Genomic DNA, 24,481 nt, shown 5'->3' with positions numbered 1-24,481 from the left:
CAGCTCCGAGTTTGATCTGGAAGGTCTCAACTGACCCTGACTAGAAAGAAGCCACAGCAAAAGGCAAGGAGAGACACAGGGGGTAAAGATCTGAAAGATAAAACAAGGTATCAATTTAGACCCTCCTCCCCTCAAAAAAATTAGAGAGATCTTTGGGGGATCCAAGAAAACATAATTCTAATAGGAGAAATGCAGGAATTCCTCGACAAAGGAATTTCAAATAAATCATGACATTTTAAACAAATTTTTAAATGAAGTAAAAGATGAATGATTCTGCAAATTTTCCAGAGCATTGAAAAGATCTATTTAAGTTAAAACATAAAGAGAAATGTTGAAGCTGGAAATTAATTTGCTGGCTTAGTTCTTTTCTGTTTGCTGTTTTTAATCTACTCAAAAGAAGTTGTCAAAACAAAATCTGATTTCTTTAATTAGGGATTCGTCTTAGGATAAAACAAAATTGAGCAATCAGGAAGGAAGCAAAGCAAAGGAAAAATTCATTTTAATAGCTAAAGGCACTTTAATAAAACTGCCTCCAGGCCAAGCGTGCTGTATTCCCAGCACTTTGGGAGGCCAAGGCAGGCTGATCACTTTGAGCTTAGGAGTTTGAGACCAGCCTGGGCAACATGGCAAAACCTGTCTCTAGTAAAAACACAAAAATTAGCTGGGTGTGGTGCTGCATGTCTGTAATCCCAGCTACCTGGGAGGCAGAGGTTGCAGTGAGCTGAGATCGCACCACTGCACTCCAGCCTGGGCAACAGAGTGAAACCTCATCTCAAACACAACAACAAAAATAAAGAAAACAAAATCCAAAACTGACAACTGCGTCCAGTGTTTATCCAACATTGTTTCCCACATCTCCATAAAGCCCTCTGCTTTACCAGGCCTCTTTCCTCAATGCCTCAACTTCTAGTTGCATTCTTAACTCCAATGTTATTTCAGGATATCAAGAGATGAAATGTTGTGTTCTAACTTCTAGCTAAATTTTAATGATAATTTTAAAACTGCCACATATTCAGGAAAAACACATTAGTGACTTTATTTTATCACAAATTCAACCACTATGCCCCCACCATCTGCACAACTGTGTTGGAGCTGCAGATCAGTGCTAGCTTTGCCAGTGACTGCTTTCACTCCACAGGGCCAGCTCCTGGCTAGAGTAACATCTGGAGTGGACCTACACTGAGAGACCCTTCCAAGACCTGTCCTAGTTCCGGCTTCTCTTATAATGCAGCCCGTCCTGTGCTCTTTCCACTGCTGAAAGCTTGACTGATACGCACTCTCTGTTCAGCTTTCTCAGAGCCTGTGGACTGGTTTCCCCTATCTATGGCCCAAGGAGCTTGGCTAGAGCATCATGACACATTTGCTGAAGCTCACCGGCAACAGGTGAGGAAGATGACTCAGTGATTTCTCCTAACACTATTTCATGAGTACAGCACATGAAGAACAGCAGCACTCGCTGCTCTTGCCTCCAAGAACGCCCTTCCTCCTCTTCTCCCCTCTAATCTGCATCCCACCCATTGGGGATGTGCTGCTCCCATACTCCTCCCACAGCCACCCTTCTGGCCTCTTCCTTCTCAGTGTCCATGGTGCAACTATCTGCACTATTCATTTGATATTTAGTTATACATACCAAGTAAGTGGAAGAATTTGAACCTTATGAGAAAAAATAGGAAAAGGGACAAGTTGTGAGTGGACATGTAAAAATTACAGTTGCTCTTTGCACTCCTAAAGCCATAAACAGAACTTTACTGATGCATTTTCATTTTTCATCTTTTAATTGCTAGAAACTTTTGAGAATTTTCTGCCCCCAGAGGTTAGAAAAAATGCTATAAATTTGTTTTGCTTGTTACAGATAATATATACAATGAGACATATTTTCCCCTTGAATTTGGTTCTTCATTTATACGAATACATTTATGGCTCTGAGTTATAGCTTCACATTGCCTAGAACTCACAGTGACCCCAGATGTAAAATAAGTTCCACATTTGAGAAGAACAAAGCTATGAGCAACTGTTCATTTAAGATGGTTAGAATGTGTAAGTAGGTCTCTCAACTTCCTCTCCCCAAACTACAGGATTAGACAGGCTTTGTGCTGCACAGGAGGGCCTCAGGCAGTTGCCCATAACGTCATCCTCTATTACATGCCTCTTAACTCTCCCTTTCAGCAGACACAGGAAAAAGGTCAAGAGCCCAACTTCTTGCTGCTCTCCACTTCTCTCCTCTCCCCTCCTCCAATCTGGATCCTATCCATCTTCGTGGGGATGTGCTGGTCCCATCCTCCACCCTTCTAGCCTCTTCTCAGATTCAGTGGTACACACAGCTCCATCATTCATTTGATATTTAGTTATATATACCAAGTAAGTGGAAGAACTTAAGCTTTACGAGAAAAAAATAGGAAAAAAAGATTCCACTCTACCCTTTACCTTCCTTTCTTCTGTACGTTTCTATAAATTTCCTTCAAAGTTTCATGGCATGACATGATATCTCTTGGTCTACCACTTGGTCTACCTTTTCTTCTCCAAATCTCTCATTTCCCAAATTATTGTTAAGTATGACTCACTAGTGCTATTCACTAAATATAACATTCTTATTGTTGAGGAAGACGTTCACAGGAGTAAATTTACACCAAAAAATTTTGCAAAGGATAACTTCTGGTTGAGAAGGGATTTCTGCCCAGAGCTTTGCTGGTTCTTAATTCTGTGTGATATTTATGTCTCAGGGAAGCTCCTAGAGGGCAGAAATGGACTTTTCTGCAGAACAAAATCTGGACACAGCACCTAATTCATTTGGCACCATGTCCTCTAGGATCATGGCACTGATTATTCCGAGGCAGGACCTCCCTGGAAACCTGAACTATACAGCTATAAAGAATAAATACAAAAACCAGAAAGCAGAGAGGAGGTCACCAATTAAGAATCTGCCCCACTAGAGCCACTGAGAACTGGCCCTGCTATCTCTGAGACTGTCATGGATGGCTGCCATGGATGCCCAGGGGGCATGCAGTGAGGATGGCTGCTCCCACGGGTCCTCCACAGTCTCCCTGGCTTTAGCCTCCCTCCCTCCAGCATAGGAGGTAGGTCCCATGGAGGCATTAACCCCAGGGAAGCACCTCCTGCCTGCACAGCAGGTCTTTCGGCTTGCCTGTGGAGTCCTTACAGGCAAAGGAATGCATCCATGTGTCAGGAGCTAGGTGAGAGGCAATGGTCAATTCTACTTTACCTTTGCAGCTCCTTCCATCCTCTTGCAGAATGTAGCCTTTCGGGCATGAACACTGGTAACTCCCTTCTGTGTTTTTGCAGATAAAATTGCAGGGTTTGGGAGCCTGGTTGCACTCGTTCAGATCTATGATCAAAGAAATACAGTGTGACTGTGCATCTACAAATGATGTCTACATGCTCAATTTCCACAGGGTCTAACAAATAATTTTAGTTTTGGGGAAAGAAAAAGTAAACTCTGTGTAGACTTTGATGATTGTCCTATGCTTTCCTATGAAACTGCATAGACTTTTAGAGTTTTAGCTTTGGGTTTTTTTTTTTTTTTTTCCATAATCTAAAATTTCCACTTGAGGATAAGCCATCAGAAATAGACACTTACCTACACAGGAAGTCCCGGTTATATCTGGAGTGTACCCAGTTTTACAAATGCAATGATACGATCCTCTGTCATTGACACACTCCCCATTTCGGCAAACATCATGAATAACCTTGCATTCATCGATATCTGTAATTTAACAAATATAAATTAAGATAAGCAATGTATCATAAAATTGACAACATTAATATGCAGGGGGTCACTTCAGTGTACATACTAATAAATTGTCTTACTATATTTTGGGCCTAAGAAATTAAACCAGTAAAGATGACAGCATAAATTTAATATGTAACAGTAGCTATATCAAAAGGCAAACAATTAACTTCATTAGACTATAATTGATAAAATAATTCAGCTACAGAAAGACTTTAAAAACCATTGGTCTTCCAAATATATATTTTTCTCTTCTGGGTCCATAGACAGCCAGCGCATCTAGACATATTTGGCTTTTTGTGTCATCTCATGCCATTAAGCTTGCCTCCTGCTGATATCTCATAAATGAATCACAGAAGCAGATTCTTTTGACGAGGAAACCCCATTTCCCCCCAATATTGCATGCTCAAAATAAGAAGTAAGGTTTCTTTCTTTTTTTTTTTTTTTTTAACATTATTTTTGTTGTGTTTGTGGTTAATCTTGAAGAAGTTCAAATTACATAATATTGGGGAAATGAGATGAACTTCTGTCCTCTGATGAGGGAGAAAACTAACCAGGGCTCTGAGGTGGATGACAGTGCTGGGTTTTTGCAACCTGCTAAGGAAGGGAGACCCTTACTCATGGCTCTACCACAGAGAGAAAGACTGGGTCAACATGCACTGTTGAGCATTAAAGCCACTGTCCTCCATATCTTGACCCATTTGCCACCTTACTGCTTGGCGAAGTGCCAATACAAGCACTTTCCACATGGGTTTGCAGCCCTTGACTGCCAAATAACCATTTTATACCAACAGCTGGGTGTATCTGACCTTTACAAGTCTACTCTGAAGTGCAATTTAGCATACTCTTATTGGTCTCTAGAAATGAGTTTTTTTTTTGACCATCTTATTGCTATATCCTCCAAAGAATCATAAATTCCTTTTGGTCACTCCATCTTATCTTTCTAGGTCTGTGTTTTTTTTTTTTTTTTAAATCACCTCCAGTTTCGTTATTCTGCCTTCAGCTACATCTTTCCCATATAAACACAAATCCTTCTTAACCTCCTTCTTCCCCTTTCACTTCCAATTCCCTCCCAAGAAGCTCAAAGAAGCTCTCACCTTTTCTCAGTCCTTTTATGAACTAAAAACCAATTGTAGTTACAGTTGATAAACACAGGAATCATATTAGTGACAGGCCTAGAAATCTCTAGAGTTGCCTTAGACACTCTAACATTCTCCTCATCCTGCTTCAGTTAAGGAGCTTGTGCTTTTCCAGATGCAATCGTGTTTAATTGCCAGGATATCAGCATGATTTATACTTCTTTTATGCAATATAGTTTGGCCAGTTTTAGGAGTTCCATATCTTGGTGGACTGTTTTGGGCCTTTAATAATCATTTATTTCAAAGTTCATCGAAAAACTTAAAAAATTATATTCCGAGTAGCCAATTGACTTACAGTAAACTTCTGTTGAAAAAGTTCAAGGCTTGCTGGAATGCAGAGGGAGAGTCCTCAGCACACACAGCTTAATCAAGTGGACCAAGGCCACTTTGGCAGCATGACCTCAAATGTCTAAAACTCCAAAATGAAGAATTTTTGTTGGCCTCAGCTGTGCAACTCAACCTAGCCACATATTGCAGATTCAGTATTTTCATCTGTTTTTCATACAGAAAACAAACAGATTCCCTGCAAGTATTTTTGGATTATAAATGAAGTACCTGCTCCGTTGGTCATGAATCCTCGGCCATGGGGACAGAGTTTCTTGAAAGCCACAGTCCCCTGGAAAGGGCAGATCTCACAGTGGGGACCCCAGCCTCTCCCTCCATCACAGCAGCATTCAGATTTGGTGACAGGGTTCCTGTTGCTGGAGCCGATCTGACACATGTTTTGTAGCACCTCTGTGAAGCAGTACCCTTCCCGATTGTCTGGAAGGGACATTATATGGCAAAGGGGATGTCAGGAAATTTTAAGAGCAAACAAGGTATTAAAAATTTGGTCAGATATAAAAACCAAAAAAGGATGTAACACTTTACCCTGGGTGAGAAGAAGCAAGAGGGGAAAGCTGGAGACAGCAGTAAAAGAGAAAGGATGACGTCTGAGGGAAACAAATAAGACATTCAGTGAGTAGGCAGAAAGACATTGGCCTAGACAAGCTTATAACTCTGTCTGCTCCCAGAAATACAGGGGAATAGCCATGCTTACAGAGAGAGGGGCAGAGAAACATATGGAAGTGGATCCTGATCACCAAGGGCTTCAAAGGCAGCCAAGAAATTCCAAACAAGTGATTCAGGATCCAATTAGCAAAGGAAGAATTTAGCTGCAGGGTGGTGCTAAGCCCAATGGACGATCACAGTCACTACGGCATCTCCAAAATATGAACATTTTTTATCCTTCCTCAGATTTTGACATTTTCTTGTATTTCAAATAAGAGGTCTGGGTTTCCGGCAGCCCAGTGTGGAGGCTGAGCTTAGGAAAGCATGCTGCCAACTGTACTCACCGAGGCACTCGTCCTGGTTGGGGCTGGCGGTAAACCCATCATTACACTCGCAGGTGTAGCTCCCACGGGTGTTGAGGCAGCGCCCATTCTCACAGATCCCTGGCTTCGTCTGACATTCATTCTCATCTGTTTGATTTTATTGAAGGACCAAAAACAAGACGAGTCATCTGACTATTTTATAGAGGATGGAGTTCCTTCCTTGGTTCCTTCCTTCCTCCCTCCCTCCCTCCTTCCCTTTGTTCCTTTTTCTTTCCTTCCTCCCTTCCCTCGCTCTCACCTTCCTTCCCTCTCTCTCATCTTTCCTTCTTAACTTAGCTTTTGAATCAATAATCTGTTCACATGGCTCAAAATTTAAAAGGCATGAAAGGGACTTCATTCATTCTTAACTGTTTGGTTCCATTGAAGGACTGAAAACAGAAAGCGCCATCTGAATCTTTTATAGGATAGATTTTCTTCCTTCTTTCCTATATAGTTTGTAAATAGCTTATCTCTTCACAGGGTTCAAAATTAAAAAGGTACAAAAGGGGATTCAGCAAAAGTACCCCTTTCATTCCCTATTTCCCAGACACCAAACTCCTCTCCTGAAAAGCAACCAATTCTGGGGCCAATTTCTAATGTATCCTTCCAGAGCTGGATTACACATATAAAAGCAAATACATACATAATGTACGTATGTGTGTGTGCACTTCTGATCTTTTAAAAGCATAACTGATAGCATTTTATATACTTAAACATAGATGGTGGCATTTTATGCCCACTTACATTTTTCATTTAGTAAAATTTGAATCTTTTCATATTTGGACGCAAAAGGACTCTCAAAAGGTTATTTCAAGTGAAGGAGGGAAAATGTGAATATCAGCATATGAAAGAAATATTTTAATACACATTAGAATAATGTCTATAATGGTCAATACTGATCTGGGGCAGTTTGTCTAGATTAATCTTGAGATTAATCTAGATTATATCTTCAATATAGGTTGTGTTTATTATAATATTTCAACAATATTATTAAGAAATCATAAACTACAATTCAGTTTCCCAGGTTTAAAAAACATTAAAATATCTACAGATTCTTAGAATTATCTGATGATTATTTAGAAAGATCAAAAAAAAAAATAATTTGCTGAGGTGCTTCCCTTCCTTTGAGAATAGTTCAGGGTCCCTCAGATGGAGCTCTCACTAGGAAAGACAGAAAGTTGGAAGGTGACATCCCGAACAGTGTTAAAACAGGTTCAAAACCCCAATGCCCAAGCCACCCCAGACCAATTTAATCAGAATATCTGAGGTTGGACTTGAGCTTCCCAAGTGATTCCAAAGTGCAGCTGAGGTTGAGAATTACTGATCCAGGAGGATCCAGTGTGTGACAATTAATCTACATATTTTCTTTTTCTGTGCTTTTAGAGTCTGTTCTTTAATTACTGCTTCAATCTGTATTGTACAGAGCAAAAGGGCAATGGAATTCTTAATCTTCTTGAATGACAACATAAAATATATCTTTATAACACCATTTATTTTTAAAAAGAAAGAGAATGCATGTGAGAAGATTTTAATAATTTTCTCCTATAATTATTATCTAAGCAGTGGTCAGGAAACTTTTTGTTAGGGTCAAATAGGAAATATTTTAGGCTTTGTGGGTCATATGGTCTTTGTTGCAACCACTTGGCTCTGCCATTGTGGCATGAAAGTAGCCATGGACAATATGCAAATGAATGGTTATATCTATGTTTAATAAAACTTTATTTATAAAAACACACAGTGGGCTGGCAGGCTGGAATTGGCCTCTAGGCTCTAGTAGTTTGCCAACTCCTGGTCTAAAGCTGAAGTTCTCAATGTTGGATCCATATTAGTATCAGCTGAGGAGCTTTAAAAAAATATCAGTGCCTGGATACTACTCTCGACAAGACCAGATTTTCTGGAGGTAGATCCCGACAGTTTCGAGAGATTCCTGATTCAGAGGTACCTGGCATTTGTATTCAATGTCAGGGCACTGGTAGCAAAGTTAAGTCAATAGGGAGGCATTCCAATGTGATGGGGAGAATTGACCCCCAAATCAACAAAAGAGTATGGAAAGTAAAGGAGGAGAATAGAGAAAAGGCAGGCTGTTCAAATCCTGGCAGCAAATGGGTTAAGAAAGTAGAGAAAGGCCAGCTCAGAGGGACAATGACAGTGCTCTTGGAATTCACAAATGATCATGAGGCAAGGGCACCACCATGGAGAGTCTTGACATGAGGTAAGAGAACAAAATGGGTCTCACCAAGAACACAGTGTCACGAGAACACAGAGCCCAGGTTCCTTCTGTCCACTGTCACTTCTGATGCACTCAAAGCTCCTTCCACAGGGATCCTCTTACCTACACAGCCTTCTCCATCAGGTCTCCGCTGATACCCGGGTCCACAGATGCACATGTATGTGCCAATGAGGTTCTTGCATTCCATTTGTTTTTCAGTACAGTCATGTTTTCCTTCTTCACACTCATCCTCGTCTGTAAAAAATGTATGATCAAAAATTTGTCAAAGAAAATGCATATATCTGCCTTAATTACCTGACTTTTCAACATAAAATTGTTAGTTAGTAACCAATTTTCATCTATGTTATTTCAGTATTGGCTGTATTTCCTTCTGCTGTGTTGAGTGTGATCTCTAAAGAATGGAAAGGAATCTTCTAACCACCTTTGAACTTGAAGAAATTGCTCCCTAATCAACTGACAGCCTCTTCAAGAAGCATGATTCTAATCATGCTTTTTCTCCCTTCCCCTTCCTTTATTTATTTTTATTTTATTTATTTATGTTTTTGACAGAGTCTCTCTCTGTTGCCCAGGCTGCAGTGCAATGGCCCAATCTCAGCTCACTTCAACCTCTGCCTCCCAGGTTCAAGTGATTCTCATGCCTCAGCCTCCCGAGTATCTGGGATTATACAGGCATGCACCACCACGCCCAGCTAAATTTTTTTGTGTTTTTAGTAGAAACGGGGTTTCACCATGTTGTCCAGGATGGTCTCAAACTCCTGGCCTCAAGTGATCCACCCCCCTTGGCCTTCCAAAGTGCTGGGATTACAGGCGTGAGCCATCGTGCCTGGCTGTCCCTTTCTTTATGTTTTATACTCCTTTGTTGAGGCATGATTTCTAATTCTTGTTGATTAATTGAACTAAAAGGGCCTTATGTAACTATAATATAATGGATATATCTTAGTATAACAATAATTATAACAGCACTGTAATCACAATATATGATAATGCAATAATTATAACAACAGTACTATAACCATAATGGATCATAATAGAGTAACAAACAAAAGCTTACATTATGCAATAAATATAATAATAACACAATATATTATAATATGATATTATTATTTTTTTGAGATGGAATCTTACTCCATCATCCAGACTGGAGTACAGTGGCATGATCTCAGCTCACTGCAACCTTCACCTCCCGGGTTCAAGTGATTCTTCTGCCTCAGCCTCCTGAGGAGCTGAGATTACAAGAATGAGCCACTATGCCCAGCTAATTTTTGCATTTTTAGTAGAGAGAGGGTTTCACTATGTTGGCCAGGCTGGTCTCGAACTCCTGACCTCAGGTGATCCACCCACCTTGGCATCCCAAAGTGCTGGGATTACAGTCATGAGCCACTGCGCCTGGCCAATATGACATTATTTTTATATGATAATATTAATAAACAGGATACAATAGTAGAATGACTGTTTTATATACATATATATAAACATATATTCATTAAAGTATAAAAACCATATATCTATATATGTTTATATATAGAACAAAATGGGTCTCGCCAAGAATACAGTGTCACAAGAACACAGAGCCCAGGTTATATATATAAACACAGAACCCAGGTTTATATATAAACATATATATATATGGTTTTTATACTTTAATGAAAAGCCAAACATCTAAAAATATCTTATTCTCTACTGGTTCTTCCCTCCTTCATTTCCTCTTCTGGACTTGGTTGGGCCTTCCTCAGTCTTTACTTTCTGTCCTATTGCACTTCTTTCTTTTTTATCTTTCCCTTTTACATGCTCTGAGCTGAGACATTTGAAATTTATTCTGCATATTATTAGGACTTTGCATTTAGGAAATTTCCCCACTCTTATGCAAAATTATATTTATGCCATCTTGAGAGAACAGGTGTCTGTTCATTTAAGATCTTGGTAGGAGCAAATCAGATCTCTTCAAGAGCAAACTCAATGATTACTGAAGCTTGTGAAATAGAGCCTAGTTCAGTGCTTAGGAAATTGCAGGTGTTCAGGAGGTATTTTTAATGGAGATGGTTTAGCTAAAGTAGATTCCACGTGTTACCCCTTTCTTGAAATAGAATATCCTTTGGTGTTCTCAGAGCATTTTGTATATATAACCACCATAGCATTTATTACACTGTATTATGAGAACTTATTTATATCTGTCTCAATCTCTTCATATTGGGTCTTTTGAATGTGGGGAAATGTCTTTTTCTTTATATTCCCACATCTTGTAGAAATACTGGCATGTTGTGAGCATGCAATGCACAGTGAGACATAATAAAGGATCTGCAGTGCAGTCCTTGACTTGGCTTGATGATGCTTCCAGCTACAATTTAGGGGGAAACGTGGCAGTGACAACCCCCGTATTGTCCATGGACTATTTATATTCCCCAATTCCCAGCCCTCCCCTACTAATGGAAGCTTTGAGGGACATCTCCCCTCACAGATAGAGTTAGAGCTTCCTAGCTTAGATGACCTTGAACACAATGACTCACCTTTGCACATCCTATGGTCTTCTCTGAGCACATATCCCACGGGACATTTGCATTCATATGACCCATAAGTGTTCACACATCGGAAGGCACAGAGCAGAGGATTCTGGGCACATTCATTTATATCTGCAGCAGAGGAGTGTAAGAAAATAAGGGATCATGGACAGCAACAAAAGGGAACCTACCAATTAAATAAAAACTCTAAAACTTTTACCAAAAGTTGCAATGCTTCCTTGTCATAAACATGAATGGATCAAGTGGTCTCCCATTTCCAGGAAATTATAAAATGGGTTGATTATTTTATATTTGGTATAAGTAGTGTCACTCTCCACTCCCGATTCTCTCAGAACAGTCCCAGTTTATGTTTGTTGTCCTGGTATAATTATTAATGATTATTTAGGTGGATGGGAAATTACAGGCCACTCAACATATGAGGGTCTTTTCTGAAATTCTGGCTTTGAAGGCTCAGGTTGACCATTTGTCACTCCCTACAGTTACATGGCGTGGGAATCAGTTTTGCCCCATTCCGCCAAAACAATTGTGGTCAGCATAGAAGCCAACTCCTCCAATACTGTTAACCACCTCTCTTTCCCCATACAAAGAGGCTCCTGTGAAATAACAGCGATTATTCTGCCCAAACAAATAGTGTTCCAGATCATTTTATACTGACAGAGACACTCAGTTTACACAGATGCCCATGTTCAAACCTTAAATAGATGGGAATGAATTTACCATTAATGGAAAAAGAGTGATTTCTGCAGACTGCAGAATTTGGAACCATCAGAATGTGTTTTGGAAAAGCAGGATTAAAATAGACCATCTCAACTATCATGTTGCTCCCCAAGGCCAGTGCTGACTAAGAACATGAGTGAGAGCCCAGATCATGACTTAGTCACAATCTTTAAAGATTTACCACAACTCTGACAATGGGCATTGATGGATCATATCTGATGAAAGCTCTCTTTGCTACCAACTTTATTCTCTGCCTTCACCTCTCCTTCATTCTTTCCTCAGGCCAGTGAGTCCCTACTTGAGAGCGTATCAGATCACCTAGAGGGCTGCTGGGCTCCACCCCACTCTCTGAGTTTCTGATTTAGGAGGTCTTGGATGAGGACTGACAATGTTCATTTCTAATAAGTTCACAGGTGATGCTGATACAGCTGCTCTTGGGAACCACCCTTTGAGAGCCACTGCTCTAGACACTCCCTCCCTTTCCTTCTTTTCATACATTCCACTAGGCTTATGGATGGACACTTTTCAGATGCTTATATATTATAGGCAACCACTTTTGCTGTGATTGCTTCCAAATGGCTACAGGATGTTGGTGGGTATCTGAGTGTGCAGTGCTTCTAGAAACAGAAAAGTAGAGAAAAAGAGAAAAGAAAAAGAAAGGGAGCATGAGAGACAAACAGAAAGAAGGAGAAAGTGAGAGTAAGAAAGAAGGTATTAAACAACACGGGAGTATCTAAATATAAGTAGTAGGGAGACACCAACAAGAACTCTCTGTAATATACAGTGTAGATGTGCCATGAGCACACAGCTGTAGCTTTCTTGGATATCTCTCTTTCCCTACAGAGAAGAGGCCACAAAAGAAGAATGATCAAATGGCCCATCAGGCCTAGATGATCTTTATTATATACACCCTGAGTTGTATTTAATATTAAGACTTGTAATCAACCAATTGTTCCCATGATCAGTACATGTAATCAACTGTTCTCTGTTTAAGAGATGTACCTTCACATGTCATCATTGGACCGGGCTCAAATCCCTCCTCACAGGTGCATTCAAAACCTCCAATCACATTCTTGCAGGTTCCATTTCCACAAGGATTGCCGACAGAACATTCATCAGTATCTGCAAGAAACCAGGAATGTGTCCAAAACATGATGAATTGAGATAATACCTTTTATTCTATCAGAGGATTTTAAACTGTAATTTTTTTTTTTTTTTTGAGACAGAGTCTCACTTTCTCATCCAGGCTAGAGTGCTGTGGTGTGATTTCAGCTCATGCAACCTCTGCCTCTCAGGTCAAGTGATTCTCATGCCTCAGCCTCCTGAGTAGCTGGAATTACAGGTGCACACCACCATGCCCAGGTAATTTTTGTATTTTTAGTAGAGACAGGGTTTCATCATGTTGGCCAGGCTGGTCTTGAACTCTTGACCTCAAGCAATCCGCCCACCTCGGCATCCCAAAGTGCTAGGATTAAAGGTGTGAGCTACCATGCCCAGCCTGATCTGTAATGTTTAATTCTCATTCTGTTCTTGCAAAAAAGGAGTATGCATGTCTTATTATCTCAGGTTTATAGCCGTGAAATTCGACTTGCTCAGTGGCAGTGACAGTGACAGTGAGAATGACAGTGCCTGGACATCTAGCCCTTACAGTGCTCTTCTCCATGAGTTTCTCCAGCCTCCCACATTATAAACTAAATCTTCTATTTGGAATAGATGCTCCAAGGGTTAAAAAAAGAAAAAAAAAAAAAAAAAAAAAAAAGGCCCTCTATCACCCGTCAAAAGTTTCTGCTTGTTTAAAGCTAGAAAGAACATCCCCAGTTTGGCTTTACATTACATCACTCCCCGAGAAGCCTTACACATGATGGATTTTTGCCAGATATAAAATGAAAGACTAAACTTACGTAAAATAAAAGACCAGAGGTTAAGTAAAATTAATACATCGAATAAAATCAAGATTTAAGTAGATTTTGTTGATTCTGTTGAAACCAGATGGTTTACATTAAGCAGAGGAAAGGCTAGAAAAAAATATGTTTAGGTTATGATCACTCTAAAACACAGGCGGAGAGAACAAATCTTACCAAAGAGACCTAAAATATGTGTGTGTGTGTGTGTATGCTTTCTAATCCATCCACCTAGAATACTCACCGTTCTTATTCTGGCACATCCCTTAGGGGAGAATATCTCCCCTTGGGAAAGAAATAATTTTAAGAAATAACATTGATATTCCAGCTATCTAAGGCACAGAAGAGTAATGGCTCTTGTCAACGGTTGTATCTTGTGCTGAGGTTCTTAAGTCAAAAGTGAAGGCAAGAGGCTATGGTGGGGAGCTCCTAGGTGAAGAGGGTCATTTCATATGCACATATTAGCACTAACTGAAGATTCCGAGGAGAAAACATTGAAATATTTGCTTTTGTTCTACTATAACATTCAATCACATTGCACTGTCAAGAATATTATTTCTCTTTCAAGTTAATAAAAATCCCGATACCATTGATCTTTAGAGCTGCAAAGGTAATTAGAAATGTTATTTACTTGCATAATATTACATTCTAAGGCCTAGAAAAGCTTAAAAACTTGCTTAAACTCCAACAGCCATAGCTGGAGCTGAAATCTACATAACCTGATTTCTTGTACGAAGAAAGTACTTTGTAATTCACACAGATAAACTCTCAGCATTTATGCTAGTATTAATTATGTTATATTGAATTGCTTTGGAATTCTTAGATAACTAAATATGATACTTGGATTTAAGTTAGAGTTAGTGTTGATTAAGGGTCAAAGGCCAGTCAGAGGAGCCATTATTTGACATTTTAAAAACAGGGTTACAACAAAAAGATTGTATACTGGTTACATAGCCTTTCATCTTACTAAATGTAAAAGAATCCAGATAAAATTTTTATTTGATAATGGAATAAGATTATGACCATTAACAATTTTTAAAAAATTTTACAAAGACTTTCATTATGATGTTGTCCTTTCTGGTATCTCTTCTGATATGTCCAGTGTCTGCCTTCACCATTAGGCTGTAAGGTCCATGCAAGGAAGGAACTTGTCTTCTTGGTTCAGTGTTGCAGCTCCAGAGCCTAGCACAGTGCCTGGGACCTGACGGTGACTCACTAGTATTTTAAATGAATGATATATGAGTGGATGGATAAAACTTATTTCAGGCCGGGCGCGGTGGCTCCCGCCTGTAATCCCAGCACTTTGGGAGGCCGAGGCAGGCAGATCACAAGGTCAGGAGATTGAGACCTTCCTGGCTAACACAGTGAACCCATCTCTACTAAAAATACAAAAAATAATTAGCCAGGCGTGGTGGCGGGTGCCTGTAGTCCCAGCTACTCGGGAGGCTGAGGCAGAAGAATGGTGTGAACCCGGGAGGCGGAGCTTGCAGTGAGCTGAGATCGCGTCTCTGCACTCCAGCCTGGGTGACAGAGCGAGACTCTGTCTCAAAAAAATAAAAACAAAACAAAACAAAACAACTTATTTCAGTGCCATCTTGGTACTTATATTCATGGATATACAGTGAATACTGTATAGCCTAATTTTTAACTTGTAAAATTCCAATGGAAGAAAACTTATTACTCACCCACACATTCGTTCCCTGCTAGAATATAACCAAAGGGACACTCGCAGCGATAGGAGCCATCTGTATTGATGCACTGTCCATGTTTACAGACATCGGGTTCTTTGCATTCGTCCATGTCTTAAGCAAGAGAAAAAAATAGTGAATAACAAGGTATTTTTTTAAACATGAAGACAAATTATGATCATTTCAGTGTTTAATCAATAGATTATCTAATAATGCAATAATATAATTGCTGTCTAAATGAAGTGACAAAAAAGTAGCACTTAATTTTCCAAGATAGATGGAAAGAAATAAGAATCACTAGAGAAGAAGCTGATTGAGAATACTGAGAAATGCTGAGAATCCAGCACAGGCAACTGACCAACTGCTGAATCATCAGGTCCCACGATGATCCCACTTCCATAAGGACAGATCTGGCGGAAGGCCTCTGTGGCGGAGACACTCATTAATAGATAGAACAATAGCAATTCGTTACAAGCTTCTCCACAAGCATTCTGAGGTAGCCAAATAGCCACATGCTGTGTATATTGATAAATGATGGACAAAACAAGCCCAGAAACCAGAGCAAGTTAACGAGACTCCCTAAGATGTTGTGCCTACTCCTTGGGCATCTGTGATTCATGACATAATTAAAAAGAAAATAACTACCGAGGTCCTGAGATAACATAATTTTTAATGAACATTCTAATTAGACTTACAATTAAATTACATTGTGTTACTGTCTTTAAGGCCTACAATCTTTCTTACATCATGGCCAGTCTGCACCCTGCATGGCCCAAAGAGAAATGCAGATGACAAACATACCATCAGGTTCCGTGGGGCAGAGCTCGCAGGGGTCTCCCCAGCCTTCTCCCTTCAAGGCACAGCAGCATTCCTGCTTGGAGTGATTTCTGGATTTGGGTGATGAACACTTTCCTCCTTCAAACTTCGCGTAACAGTAGCTCATTCGCAAATCTGCAGCATAAATTTATGACACTCCTCAGTTGCTTTTCTACTGAGTCCTTACTGCACGATAGTGAATAAAGAACAATCCACTATGTTATTTATGTTCTCCTCTCAGGACCACAGCAATACTCCTTATGTGATTCTAACAGTAACAGAGCTGAGACTGTTACAGTCATGGGTATCTTTTGTATAGTGAGATCTGACGAACAACTCTGTGACCTTAAATTTATTACTTCTCATTTTAGTCACTATTTCAAAGTAACCTGATGTGAATCCAATAAAATCTCAAACTGACAGTTTTCAAAATTGACATCTGTCAGTGACTTCAGGATTGGAAAATCCACAGATGGAATCATTCACAAGATTCCTTCATTGACAGCTCTGCTTGCAATATCACGTTTAGTGAGCACACTAGACCAAAAGAACCCTCTTAGTTCTAATATTTACTGTGACATCACACTTTGTTGTTTATTCTGTGTCCCCTAAACTCTGGAACCAAAATAAAATCCGAGATCACAGGCACAGAACAAATATAGAAGTGGCAACTTTGTAGATGGGCAAAAACACAACACAAGGGTTGGTCACTGAAGCAGATACTCCTGGAGATGCTGGCTACAAAACACAAGTAGGGCTTTTTGTAGATTTTACACACACACATATGCAGAGCTGTGTCAATGTGAAATTTTTAAAAGAAGCTTGTTTAGTTCAACACAGAGAGGGAAGGAAGAGGAGAGCAGGGCTGTGGGTGGGTAGGAACAGAATAGTATTTCCTTGAAAGAATATATTTCAATATCGATTATTGCTTGATGACTCCAACAAAGAAGATGGGATCTACTTCCTATAAAATTCTCTAACGCTGCTTGACATAATTTTGGAAACGGGCCTTTCTAGTTCGTATAGAACACACTGACTCCAAAAAGTGAGCTCAACCAGGAGTATGGACTGTGTTTTCCCTCAAACTTGACTTCTCAAAGCCTTGCAAAACTCCTCTCATTACACAGAGGCCACAATCTGCAGGTTTAAAAGAAATGTTTTCATACCCATATTGCACTATTCTTCTTTCTTTATATCTGACCACCTCTGCCTTTTTCATTCACTTCCATCACTGTTTTTCAATCCCAGGAACCATACTATGATAACCTAAGCACTTCTGATAAAACAGTTTCCCCAGCTTTTATTTCATGACAAAGAAGACAATGTAGGAATAACAGAGCTGCCAGAGATAACAAAGGAAAAGTTTTCATGAATTAAATTTTCTATCTATCTATCCATCTATCTATTATATTTACCAAGTTATGTAAATCAAATTCAGGTAGCCTTCCCAATGAACTTGCTCAACCTTTCATGGCTACTAACTCATCCAGATAAATCATCTCTCTAATTTCTTTTATTTTGTTGTTGAGACGGAAGTCTCGCTCTTTTGCCCAGGCCGGACTACAGTGGCGCTATCTCGGCTCACTGGAAGCTCTGCCTGCTGGGTTCATGCCATTCTCCTGCCTCAGCCTCCTGAGTAGCTGGGACTACAGGCACCCGCCACCGCACCCAGCTAATTTTTTATATTTTTAGTAGAGACGAGGTTTCACCATGTTAGCCACGATGGTCTCGATCTCCTGACCTCGTCATCCGCCCGCCTTGACCTCCCAAAGTGCTGGGATTACAGGCGTGAGCCACCACGCCCAGCGCATCTCTCTAATTTCTATTCCACTTCCCCATCTGTTGTGGCTAGGACCTAGCAAGAACCTTTCAATGAATTATCCTTCTGAAGGTCAAGAGCAACAAAACTCAGTCCTGTGGCATATCTGCCACCCGAATGTTTGCTTTGCTGAGAAACTTCAAGATTGAACACATTCTCGTTTCTTGGAGAACACTTTTGATCTCTTTTATTCTTCAAGTTCTTTGTCACATATAATGTTTTGTATTTATCAGTCTTGTTTTTATTATTTATGCCTCCAACTACCTTTAGATATAATTCAGTGACTACTCACAAAAATGTCTCAACAAATATATAAAAACTTAATTCTCTGCTTTGTCTTCCAGTTTGTAGTGTTTTTTTAAATATGTATGTTGAAATATTAGTGTGTTAAAATTCTCATTCTTTTTTCCTTTAATAGCTGACCTCGTCCCAGACCCCAGCTCTATCTCCCCTACACCACTCCACTCCGAAAAAAAAAAATCTTGGCATTAGACAGAGACTCAAATGCATGAAGTTTTGAGTCAGCCTAAGTGGCAAATTCCCTTTGTTGAACTTTGCAAGTGGGAGTGGCTCATTTACACCTGTGGTCTTTAGTGCCAGGCTCTGTCCACCTGAGTCCCATGGCATTTGCTTTTTAAAAAACATTATCCACGGTTCTGTGGAATTTTCTCATTTCACGGGCAATAGAAGTCTGACTCCTAATTTGTCATCTTACAAGAAAAACCCAGCTCTCAATTTCTTGGCTCCAGCAAAATCTATGCTCTGTAGGAGGTTTACTTTAGCTTGTGGTGATTCTCTAGAATTGGCTTATTAATCAAGGGTGCCTTGAGTTGGGGAAGAGAGCTGTGCTCACCCACATACTTTAGGACTCCCTGGGATGCCTGTTCACCAGTCCATCTGCAAAGAGCCCTTAATGACCTCGAAATTTCATCAGAACTACAAAAGTCACTTTCCCTGCTTGCATTCCTCAGTTCTGGCTCTGCCTCCTGGAGCTGAGCATGTGGCAGGGCTGCTCACAGCTGGGCTGATTCTTCCTGCAGCGTTAGCTTGCTCTGTGATGGGCCAGTGCAAATTGAATTAATAGCCTAGGAGTTTCCTCTGGCCTGCCACATCGGCAGATTCACACCTGGTTTCTCACTGCTTTCTTTCCAAATTCAGGCCAAGCCAAAGGCACACAAAAACAAGGGAGCAGGAGTTAGAATTTATCTGGCTGGTCTGTACCATGCAGAATATCTGTTCGAATTAAGCACCACCCTGAAATCCACACAGACCACAGACAACTACCAACAAGCTGAAAGCAACCAGAGAATTCTCAACGCTCTCCTTCTTACTTCCCAAATAACTAGTTGAAAAGTAAAAATCAGATCATCAGAATAACAATAAGAGTCTACAAAGGACTCAGAAACTAACAAAGCTTTGTCACATATCCAGTAAGGCTGGTTGGGCAGATACTATTGTTTAAAATGAGGAAATTCAGCTTTCAAAAGATTAAATGACTTGTTCTAGACTAAATATGGCAGGGCCGGGACCCCCAAACTCAATTTTTTGAATCTTAAATGATATCCAGTGCCTCTTCCATGTTTGGTAATATGGAAGCAAAACCAAAAAACCATGCAAAAAAAAAAAAAAACCCTAACACCCAAAAAAAAAAAAAAAAACCCAACTCAACACCAAAACAACAATAGCAACCAAACAACAAAAGATACAAGTGGAAAAAAAAGAAATACATGTTTGTTTCATCTCCCTTCCCCAGAATTCATGAAACTAGTCTGTGTATGTAGATAGCCATACATAATTGTATTGTTTAGAGAAGTCTAAACAGTTTTCTGGGACTTAAGCACATGCTGTGTTATGCCAAAGTTCAGGATCCTTTTGATTTTTGTTTAAAATTTGAAAGTCGTTGGCAAACCCTTGAAAGTCGTTACTGAAATAGCTGACAAGTATTATTCCTAAAAATGAACAATGGTCCAGCAAGAATCCTGGTCAGTTTAAATTTATTTTTGTTTTCTTGGAGAATTTGTGATACAAGGGATGGGTACTATATTGCGAGGGCAGATGGGTTAATGTGCAGTTTTTCATTCTTGAGTCTAACTTTGGACCCATATTTTTCAGCTTATCTCTTCAGATGTAGGGGATATGTATGTAGCTCAACTTCCCCCAGGCTTTGCTGTTTCGGTGGCTCAAGGTGCTTCCCCACTGATGGGCCTATCAGCGTTTGTGCTTTTAGTGGGAGAGAGGTTTAAATGTCAGTACAATTGTACAAGCAACCATAACTTGATGGATGAGTTTTTAACCTTAAAAGTGAAAATGAACCTTCTGACATATGGTTATCATTAGACCTCTGGGTGAATGAAAACTCTCCATCTTCCTGTTCACAAAGAAACAGAGCTTTGCCATATTTGAAAAATAAGACCACCATAAATAAACATGGAGCAATGAAAGCCCAAAGACTTCAAAGACACTTACCTTGGCACCTTCTTCCACTGGAGGACAAGGAAAACCCTTCTGGACACAGACATTTGAAGCTGCCTTCAGTGTTACTGCATGTGCCCAGGGCACAAATTTCTGGCTCTTCAACACACTCATCAATATCTAAAAGAATCACATGAGTCAAACAAAGTCAAAACACCATGGAGACACCATCAGGTACCAAATACACAATGTGGACATACAAAGGGCAGCCGAGTTTCCAAACTCTTACAATAATAAAGGTATTTTTCTGTACCATAATGCTGTGGACTGGACTTCTAGGTTGTCATGGCTTTAAAAAAATTAGTTTTGACAGTTATTGATATAAAAATGGAACGTGCAACTGCCTTTTAAGGGGTGCAGTGACAAACATCTCTTACCCCGACTGAGCTGCTTGGCTAACTAGAAAAGTCAGAGTAATTTCATAGCACCCTAGGCCAGGAAAGAAGCATGAAACTCTGCAGAGTCACACTGTACCATTGTTCAGGAAGCAGAAATGCTGAAACTTTAAGCACATTCATAGTGAGTCACTCAATGTGAGATCTAGGCCTTTGAACCAAATTTACTCCCCTCCAATCATCCACAGAACTTTTCCCAATACTCCATGCTCTAGCCCTAAAACTGAATTTTACAAGAACACTAAGACTCATGACAATAAGTATAATCCTATGAAGTGCTCACTAACGATAGATATCATAGAAGATGAAGCTCCTAACTGATTTGTGGGTTAATCTTTCTAAAGACACAAAAATACCTTTCTTGTACAGGCTTTTTCTTTCATCATGTAGATAATAGGAAATGGTACACTTAGAACTGTGGCACGTTTTCTTTAGTATATTATACATCTTAGCTCCTGTACAGGGGTAGTTAAGAGTAGCCAATACGAAGTTTGAATGGCTTGAGTAACCATATGTCCTAGTTTGCCTGGGGGAGCCCCAGCTTATGCCGGTTGGCCTGACTTTATTGTTAATAGTGCCTTTTCTACTTTCAAAATTGGCTTGGTTTGGTCAATTAAACATATGATTACCTATAGAAAAATATGCCCACTCTATTCCAACAAACTCACTTATCTTTCCTTCTGACTTTCAGCAGGAATTTTTAGTGAACAAAGTGGTAAGTCTTAATTCTGAGCCATGCTACTTTTATGAGAATACTCTTTTTTTTAAACAAAAGACAAAATATCCTTATATCCTGGGCTCTTTATTTTCACATTTGTGCAAAGGTTTCTACCCACACCAAAATGTACTTGCATTATACAACTTTATTCTCAAGAGACCCAACTAAGGAAAAGTTGAGAAATTAACTTTATTATCTTGACTTAATACTGCAAATACCACACAATAAATATTCTAGAAATGTGCAATGCCAAGTGATCCTCTTTCTGTGCAATGCAAAATCAGCTTCTCCATCATGCCAGGTTATTGGGTTGCATTTATACCTGTGTTATGTTCCCTGTGGTTTATTAATGAATCTGAGCTACTATTGCTGATCGAATTACTCCATTCCGACACTCCTTCCACCCCTATATCCAACCTTCTCTTAATAGAAAAGTTGACTTTTGTGAAAATGCTCAAATGTTTTGGGTTGTTTTTAATTATTATTACTATGACTATTTCTGTTATGGTAGAAATTAGCCTGTACATGCCAACTTATTAGGATAGGGCCAAATATTGTAGAATGGGCACATTCATTGATTGCGCAGTCATTTTTCTTTCTATATATATTCATTCTGTTCATTTTAGCGAACTGATGTATTGATAATAAAGCCAATTTTAATAAAAGTAAAATAACATGCTTAAAAAATTTGCATCTAGAATTTCAATAAGATATTTCCATTTTAAATGTCACCACTTGATTGTTATTTAAATTGGATATATAATAAAATTTCTAGTTGATGATATTAAAAGTAGAGAAAATTCTCACTGAGGATTAGATGCAGACCTGTTTAAAGTCAGGGGCATGAACTAGGTGACTTCTTGAAAATCCTTTCAACCCTACTTATTTATGAAATTGTAGCAATTAATGTCCTTCACTTAATGATACGAAACATTCGTTGAGGTTAAAGGAAGGCCCTTGGGAGGCTGAGGAAGGAGGATCATTTGAGGCCAGGAGTTTGAGACCAGCCTGGTAACATAAGGAGGCCCCCATCTCTACAAATAATTAAAAAATCAGCCAGGCATGGTGGCGCATGGCTGTAGTCCCAGCTACTTCAGAAGCTGAGACAGGACGATCACTTGAGCCCAGGAGTTCAAGTTTACAGTGAGCTATGCTCATGCCACTGTACTCCAACCTGGTGACAGATTAAGACCCTGTCTCCATAAAAAAAAAAAAAAGAAAAGAAAAGGAATATAATGCTATAAAATTTGCTGAGAATTTATTTCAAATAACACATTTCCACTGCTCTATAGGTAAAAACAAAATAGACAAACAATATAACCACATTCATCCAACCTTGAATGTGGTCATTTAAAGATTTTAACTGGAATCAGGAGCTATTTTTAGCTGCAAAGAATAGCCACTTAAAAAATGTAATTGAGAAATACTGGGAGGGGGACACAGCATTCCTACCAACCATATGAAAGCACAGTGGAAAAGAGTCAGGATCATATGATCAGTCACAGGCACAGAGCAAAATAACTTCATTAGAGATTAGCATCAGAATTAGTGCTTCTTGTCTTGCCAGAAGGATGAGACCATGTCATACCCTACACCCTTGGATTTGTTTCTGATAAAGTATTCCAAAATGAAGACGTCATCACAAAAATTCTCATTTTGCTAAGTCCAGTGGATACCCGACACTCCTCATTTGCTAACATTGACAGCCTTCCTACCTTCACACTTGTCATTTTGAAGACTGTATCCAGGTGGGCAAATGCATCTGTAGGACCCATCCAAGTTTTGACAGGTACCTGGTGCACATTTTCTGGGCTCTAGAAGACATTCATTGATATCTGCAAAGAAAAGGGAAAAATAAGGACGAGGTTCCCACAGGCATAACTTCCAACAAACAATTAAAATTAAAAAAAAACTAGAATAAATCAAAGAAATACACAAAGCAAATTAAAGTCCATAAAATTCCACCATGGAGAAAATAAGTGATAATAAAATAAGCTTTATCAGCTTTCAAAAATGTGTAGTATAACAACCATATTTTATTTTACCTACATCAGATTAAATATTTCCAGAAAACTGTAGCATGTGAAAAGTCAATGAGTATATAAAGATTTTAAGGATACTCAAAAGGTATGAGAGCTTACTACAAAAGTATTTTAAAGAAAAAAATTTAAGAAGGGAAATCATAATCGCTTACAGAGCAATTTAACAATTTCGCTTGTTTAACAGTTGTAAGTATTCCTCTGAGAATACAATAGCTTAATTTTTAAAATAAGGGAAAAAGTGATTTTTTAATATATATATACATATATATGTATATATATTTAAATACAAACAAAGCCTTTATAGGGGGGATTAATATAATTCTACTCTGACTTTTCCTCCAGATTTCCAGAAAGAAGCATTAGAATAGAGACTGCATGATTCCTTGAGTGGTCTCTGGAAGCATTCTTTCCAGGTCTTTCCAAGCCCTGTACTTACCCACACAGGTCCTCCCATCTGGAGCCACCTCATAGCCTTCATTGCACTGGCACTGGAAAGACCCCACTGTATTAATGCATTGGCCATTTCTGCAAAGGTTCCCATTTCCACTTGCACATTCATCGACATCTGCAGAAAAACCCCCAACAATCCTTTAATATATTCCAAAGACGTCATAATCCCAGCAATAATCAAAACTTTTGAAGGAAAAAATACTTTTTCTGAATTTTAGTGGCCTTTGCTGGCTTAGCCAAACAAGAAATTCCAATGAAGATCTAGTATGCAACAACAGAACTGGCTTTAAGCATCTATGCACATTTAACAATAAGATTACATTATTATATTAGAGACTGACAATTTACATTCAAATTTCCTATCAGTTTTTCCTTGATTTTCCTTTAGATTTTATTTTAAATTTTAGATTTAAAATTTTTTTGATTTAAAAAATAAAATCCTAATACACAATTCAGCTGAGGACATTATTTTATATTCTTG

General features: G+C 39.2%; 1 protein-coding gene across 1 annotated transcript in view; it reads right to left on the bottom strand.

Moving 5' to 3' along the window:
• The window catches only part of FBN1 (fibrillin 1), a 247,051-nt gene that overhangs the window by 13,750 nt on the left and 208,820 nt on the right, over positions 1–24,481 (bottom strand). Inside the window, exons 47-59 of the mRNA XM_017872776.1 lie at positions 23,987–24,115; positions 23,224–23,343; positions 20,390–20,515; positions 16,090–16,239; positions 15,647–15,712; positions 15,286–15,402; positions 12,702–12,821; positions 10,971–11,093; positions 8,569–8,700; positions 6,219–6,344; positions 5,440–5,646; positions 3,596–3,721; positions 3,221–3,343 (exon numbers count right to left, since the gene is read on the bottom strand). Coding sequence (XP_017728265.1) covers positions 3,221–3,343; positions 3,596–3,721; positions 5,440–5,646; positions 6,219–6,344; positions 8,569–8,700; positions 10,971–11,093; positions 12,702–12,821; positions 15,286–15,402; positions 15,647–15,712; positions 16,090–16,239; positions 20,390–20,515; positions 23,224–23,343; positions 23,987–24,115 — 1,665 coding nt within the window. The remainder of the gene's footprint in view (positions 1–3,220; positions 3,344–3,595; positions 3,722–5,439; positions 5,647–6,218; positions 6,345–8,568; positions 8,701–10,970; positions 11,094–12,701; positions 12,822–15,285; positions 15,403–15,646; positions 15,713–16,089; positions 16,240–20,389; positions 20,516–23,223; positions 23,344–23,986; positions 24,116–24,481) is intronic.

Source organism: Rhinopithecus bieti, unplaced genomic scaffold (assembly GCF_001698545.2).
Source record: "Rhinopithecus bieti isolate Rb0 unplaced genomic scaffold, ASM169854v2 scaffold_6945, whole genome shotgun sequence".
Lineage (NCBI taxonomy): Eukaryota > Metazoa > Chordata > Mammalia > Primates > Cercopithecidae > Rhinopithecus > Rhinopithecus bieti.
Note: the sequence above shows the minus strand (reverse complement) of the source record. Positions and strands in the feature narration are given on the sequence as shown.